Source organism: Medicago truncatula, chromosome 7, assembly GCF_003473485.1.
Source record: "Medicago truncatula cultivar Jemalong A17 chromosome 7, MtrunA17r5.0-ANR, whole genome shotgun sequence".
Classification (NCBI taxonomy): domain Eukaryota; kingdom Viridiplantae; phylum Streptophyta; class Magnoliopsida; order Fabales; family Fabaceae; genus Medicago; species Medicago truncatula.
Window position 1 is genome coordinate 3,215,554 of NC_053048.1, and position 6,530 is coordinate 3,222,083.

Here is a 6,530-nt window from a genome sequence, read left to right on the forward strand (position 1 = left end):
ATTGAAATGTCTGAGAACACCAACTGTTGTATATAACATGCAATATCTTTACCAACCAATTGAGATAAGCTCACGAAGATTATTAATAAAGTATTTTAACACCAACAACTATTTTAACTAAGGTTCCTAAAGAAAACTATTTTAACGAACGAAAATGCAGTATATTTTTTTTTAAAAATATATCATATCATATCGCATATATGTCCAAAAAAAAAAAGTCATATATTATATCATATTGAATAATGATATTTGAACAACTTTTTTGATATAACTTTTGGGATAACTTTATTATTGTCTCTTCTCATTGATAAAAAACGAGAATAAAGAAGAGAGAATAAGAAAATAAGTGAGAGAAAAAATTGTTCAAAATTTTTACAAAAAGGTCGTACAAATATCTTTTCTCTATCATATATAATCACATTCATTTCATCATTTGGTTGGTGTAGAGGAAGTAGGTGTAGGAAACAAAAAGAGAACCAAGAAAACCTAACCACACCAAAACGACACAAAAAATGGCCGTTTCAAGTTTCCACCGCGTTTTCACCTTCGAATGCCGTTCCGATCCCGATTTCACCTCCCTTCCATCCACCGACAACCACCACCACAACCGCCGTCGTCATTTCCCAACAACCTCCCTTTCCTCTGCAGCTGCCATCTCCTCCCCCATCCTCCGTTTTCCTCCAAATTTCCAGCGTCAACTCAGCACCAAAGCGCGTCGTAACTGCAGCAACATCGGTGTTGCACAAATCGTCGCTGCTTCGTGGTCTAATGAAGGAACTGGGAACCCCAACGCTGGGGTTCCAACTCCGGTGCCGGCTGTTGCATCTGCTGTTGATGCAACAACTGCGCCGGTGCCTTTAGACCTCGACGCCGATGTCACCGATGGCGATGTCGTCGAAAATGGGGCTGTACAGACTAACCGTAGTTCTTATTCTTCGTTTTTGAAATCCGATGCTAGCAAAACGATTCATGCCGGTATATAAATTTTTAATTATTCTCAACTTTTTCTTATATTGTAATAATTAATTGCTAAGTATTAGTTTTAAAAAGCATCTTTTTTCATTTTTATAACAATTTTTAATTTTTAATTTTTAATTTTTAATTTTAATTTTAATTTCAATGATTAGGTTAATTTTATTGGTTATAATTATATTATTGAATTTAAATATTACTATTTTTTTTTTTGGTGAAAATATATGAATAAAATATGTTTAGTCATAAAATTTAATTTTTCTTAGTCTAAAAGCATATAGTTTTGTAATTTTATATGCTAAAAAGTGGATGAGTATATAAAAAAAATGTAAATTTATATGCTTTTTAGTCTAACGAATATAATTTTAGAAAGTGGGTATCTAATAAAAAAAAAGTGGATGTGATTCACTTATAATTCTCTCTGGTTTTTGAACCAAAAGAGAGAGATTCAGATTTTGTGTTTTATGATTTGTTTTTTTGAATGAAGTAACTTTTATTTGCTTAAAAGTTACTTGTTAGTGGTTTAGTTGATTGGTATCTTTTGACAAGTGCTGTGTTGATTGATGAGTTTTTGGATTTGTGTTATTATGCAGCTGAGAGACTTGGTAGGGCTATTGTAACTGATGGAATTACCACTCCTGTTGTGAACACTTCTGCCTACTTTTTTAAGAAAACTGCTGATCTTATTGATTTTAAGGTATATTTTTTTTATTTTGTTACAATTTTACTTGAAGCACGGACTAAAATTGAAATATCAACACCGATAATAATCTGAGAAAATGTCATAATTCAATCTAATCACATCTGTTGGTGTCTGACACCGACACTTGTTAGACACTGGACATGCCTTCGATTAGAAGCGTCGATAGTTGATACTATGAAGTCTGTGAATGAATTTGTCATGTAAGGGAACGAGAGAGAAAATGTGAATGGCTAGTGTGCTATGTAGCACCGACACTTTCAGATTGATGGCATGTTCAAAGTGTTGGACACGTGTCGGTGTCGGACTGGTACATGTGATTACATTCAATCACCTCCGTCTTTCTAAATTATCTGTGTCCATGTGTCATTGTTGGTATTTCGCCTGTATCAATGCTTCACACCAGCTATGAATTTTCCTAAATTTTATCATTTTGCAGGAGAAACGTCAAACTAGTTATGAATATGGGCGCTACGGCAACCCAACCAGTACTGTTTTAGAAGAGAAGATAAGGTTTGTTTGTTTGATATAATTATTGTGATCTATGATCTTGTAATGTTTGAAATGGTGTGATTGAATTTAATGAGGTTTATTCTCATTATTGAATCAGTGAACTGGAAGGGGCTGAGTCAACTATCTTAATGGCATCTGGGATGTGTGCTAGCATAGTCTTGCTGATGGCGCTGGTTCCAGCTGGTGGACATCTTGTGACTACTACTGATTGTTACAGGAAGACTAGGATATTTATAGAGACTGTTCTTCCAAAGATGGGGATCACGGTATGTGATTCATTGATTTGTGTTGGTTTTGATTTTACTTTGTTTTATGTTGCTTGAAACTGCTTTTTATGTTCCCGTGTTTCTTTAGGTAACTAAGAGCTGTGTAAATTGTTTTAATTGAAAGTGTGGTCATTTAGAAAGTTTGTTTTGCACTTCCTTAATTAGCTCCTACTTGTCTTCCTGGAAATTTTTATGTGGAGAGATAACAACTCTGCTTTGAAAGTGAATGATTGATAGAGGCACTTAATGTATATATCATACTTTGTAAATTTGTCGGGGTTTTAACCCAATATTTGAAATGGATATATCTAATTGGTTGGGTGTGGTGGATTTCTGTTATGCTTCCTTTCTTAACTGGGCACTTGCAGCTAGAAATTTAGACTTGTTATAATTTATAACCTAATAATAATTTTCATCTTGCTGAGTAGACATCCGTGGTTGATCCTGCTGATGTTGGAGCCTTGCAATCTGCTTTGGAGCAGAACAAGGTTAGTGCCGGGAAAATTAATTGGCTTCATTTCTCTCTCTTATTATAGATTCTGTAGAATTCTGATGGTTTTGTACAAATGTGCAGGTGTCTCTATTCTTCACCGAGTCTCCTACCAATCCATTCCTGAGATGTGTTGACATTAAGCTGGTTTCAGAACTTTGCCACAAGAATGGGGCTTTGCTTGTCATTGATGGTACATTTGCTACGCCTTTGAACCAGAAGGCCCTTGCCCTTGGTGCTGATTTGGTTATGCACTCTTGTACGAAGTACATCGGTGGACATCATGATGTAAGTCAATCTGTTGTCCTGTTCTTTAAAATATAGTTTACATATCAAGTGATCATAGTTTCAGACCTAAAAACACTTCTTTATGGTTCAGGTACTTGGTGGTTGCATAAGTGGCTCTTTGAAGTTGATCTCAGAAATTCGAATTTTGCATCATATTTTGGGCGGTGCTCTTAACCCGGTTAGTCATTACTACAAGCCCGATTCCTTGATTGATATATGTTGCAAATGCATTTTCCATAGAACAATACTATTATTGTGCCTGACATAGTGCGAACATGTTAACAGAATGCTGCATACCTATTCATCAGAGGCATGAAAACGCTGCATCTTCGTGTACAGCAACAGAATTCAACCGGAATGAGGATGGCCAAACTTTTAGAGGCACATCCCAAGGTACCATGGCATTACTATGATATTTTGTATTAGTAACTGGGATTTTGTATGTTAATAATGATAACAGTGATGCTGGCATTACCATGGCCTTACTGTGAATCCTTTCTCAGGCTACTGGGATTTTGTATGTTAATAATGACAAGTGTTTTTGATAAAAATATAATAATAATAATAATAATAATAATAATAATAATAATAATAATAATAACAATAAGTGTTATTATAACGATTTTTTTAGTAGTAGTGCTATTTATAAAGAATACTCTTTGTGAAATTTAAAGAAGCTTACATGTTGTATTTTAAAGACAAACAAAATGGTTCCGTATCCTGGTTTTAGCGGAAAAAAAAAGTGCAAAGGTGATAAATAGCCAATAATTGGTATCCGTGGTTGATTCAGGATATAAACTCTTGTTACATCCAGCATTTTCCTTTTTTAATATTAAACCTTTGGGATTGATGTGCTTAAGCTGTTCCGCTGGAGTAATAATGTGTTCTACTATAGGTTCTTCCTTTTTTTATTTGAATTATCGTATCATTTATTATGTTTAATCCTTTTTGTATAATGTCACTGATATTTCAGTAACAATAGCATGATTTCATATGAACCATGATTAACAACAACATACTATTATTTGCAGGTGAAGCGTGTCTACTATCCAGGCTTGCCAAGTCATCCTGAACACGAGCTTGCCATGAGGCAGATGACTGGTTTTGGAGGTGTGGTCAGTTTTGAGGTGGGAATTGCTATTCAAATTTGTGGTTGCAATCCATAATGCTTTTTGTTATAACATAGTTTTGGTCATAATTTGATATTTTTGTTACCAATAATGCAGATTGATGGAGATATAACAACCACAATTAAATTTATTGATTCACTAAAAATCCCATATATTGCTGCCTCTTTTGGTGGCTGTGAGAGCATTGTGGATCAACCGGCCATTTTGTCTTACTGGTACTCATTTGGATCTTTTGTTTATGTTGTCATATTAATGATTTGACACTACTTATCATGTGCTATGGTCCTATTTGAATGTGACCCTGTAAGGAAATCTTTTTTAGTTGGCCCTTTGTGCTTTTACACCTTGTTTGGAATGTTTAGATCCTTTCTATTTAATGGCACTTCTATTTGGAGAGAGATAGACTAATGGAATAAAATAATAGTAATATTTTAAAATTAATATTATTTTATTCTACGAGTCTATCTCTTCTCTCTCCAAATGGAAGTCTCCATTAAATGGAGAGGATCTTGGAATAGGGTGGGGAGAGGATCGTCTCCTGTGACATTAGAGTCCAGTGCATTTCCATCCCTTGATTTATAATGCGAGAGAGAAAAAAGGAAAAAGATGAATTTAAGGGTGGAGATTTCTCCGCTTGAGAAACATGAGAAAAAAAACTGGAGACAATCTAAGAAATAGAACTGAAAGTTTGGTTTTTGGTGGCTTTTTTTTTTTCACTTTTTTTTGTCATCCTATTTTTGACTCATGTTTCTTTCGTCATACAAACAGAGCATTAGTGTTGAATTTACATTTTTATTTACTTACCTGGGTCTTTTGTAGCTGTATTTAATCTTCTCATGTATTCTGCAACAGGGACCTTCCTGCATCAGAAAGGGCCAAGTGGAAGATTTATGACAATTTGGTTCGATTCAGCTTTGGAATTGAAGATTTTGAGGATTTGAAGGCTGATGTCTTGCAGGCACTGGAAGCCATATAGGCACTATTCATTATTCACCGCAAGCATTTTTCTTTTTCTCGAAATAAACGTGCTTTTTGCTGAGTTTAAATCCAGTATTTGCAGCGTGTAACCGTTGATATTAATTCCTTGAACTGATTTGGGTGTTCTATGTTCTCTCTTGTTATCTTGTCTGGTGAATTGATTGAATTATGATTGCCTAATGATGTGTTGGGCTGTTTAAGAAAAATGGTCTCTGATTTGAATTCTATAAACCTATGATCGTAATGTTGAAGTGATGATGATGAAGTCATTCGATACAACTTTTTTTTTTTTTAAACAATAATCAATCTAGGGTGGCAATGGCCAAGAAATAAGCCATAATCAAAGATCTAAGGCTATGATTGTGAAAGTTGTGATAATTGCTTTCAGTAAAAATTGATGATTTTTACTACCATTTTTTTTATTTTTTATGATTTTGTCTTTTGTTTTTAATTCTGGGGATTTTCATGTTAAAAATTGAAATGTTTTATTGTTACAAGAGTTGCAATTACTTTATATATTTTCTTTTTGCGATATTCGGTCTTTCTATCTTTTCATTTTATCTATTTATAATAAAGTGACACTAACCAGTAACCACTCCTGCCACCATAGTTTTAATTTTAAAAACGGCTTGGATCAGCCGGTTGAACAGGTACGACTGTAAACTGGAGGTGTGACTGGTTTGAGCTGGTTTACGGATCGGCCATGTTTTTAAACCAGTGCAAACTGGTGTGGCTCGGTAAAGACCGGTGACACTTCGGTTTTGGTAAAGACTGGTGACACTTCGGTTTTGATAAACCGGATCGGGACAATCCTTGATTCATTTTCAAACAAAAATCAGAGGAAAAAAAAAATATATTCAGAATAAGGAAATAAGAAAAGAAGGTAGGACTTTAAAAAAAAAAAAAAAAAGGAAGGTAGGATGCAAAGTGAAATTACCGTTTAATTAAACAACCACGTGATTTTACAAAGTTTTGTGCTTGTAATCTTGTATCAATCTTGAACGATTGTAAATAAGAAAGAAAACGGTGAAAAATGGTCTCAATTGATGTTAGCTGCTGCTATAATAGAAAGAAAAATGCTCATCTTCCATCAAGATTTGCTCACTTTCAACCATACTTCTGAAAATACCTCTGACATGAGTTAAGTCACGCATGTACGCTGTTACTGATATATCAACAGATATCATCGAATG

The 6,530-nt window shown here is 34.3% G+C and overlaps 1 protein-coding gene across 1 annotated transcript; it reads left to right on the forward strand.

Moving 5' to 3' along the window:
- Positions 1-424: 424 nt before the first annotated feature.
- On the forward strand, positions 425-5,509 carry LOC11406997 (cystathionine gamma-synthase 1, chloroplastic). The gene is made up of 11 exons (XM_003621224.4): positions 425-975; positions 1,566-1,669; positions 2,112-2,185; positions 2,283-2,451; positions 2,880-2,939; positions 3,026-3,229; positions 3,321-3,407; positions 3,515-3,622; positions 4,261-4,356; positions 4,456-4,574; positions 5,212-5,509. The coding sequence occupies exons 1-11, from the start codon at positions 513-515 to the stop codon at positions 5,333-5,335; spliced, it is 1,608 nt and encodes a 535-aa protein (XP_003621272.1). The 5' UTR covers positions 425-512; the 3' UTR covers positions 5,336-5,509.
- The last annotated feature ends 1,021 nt before the right edge of the window (positions 5,510-6,530 follow it).

Excerpts from the sequence above, each read along its gene's own strand:
- LOC11406997 (XM_003621224.4), top strand. The coding sequence starts at position 513 with ATGGCCGTTTCAAGTTTCCACCGCGTTTTCACCTTCGAATGCCGTTCC. Across the intron at positions 976-1,565 it reads TAGCAAAACGATTCATGCCG|CTGAGAGACTTGGTAGGGCT; the intron begins GTATATAAATTT and ends GTTATTATGCAG. Across the intron at positions 1,670-2,111 it reads CTGATCTTATTGATTTTAAG|GAGAAACGTCAAACTAGTTA; the intron begins GTATATTTTTTT and ends ATCATTTTGCAG.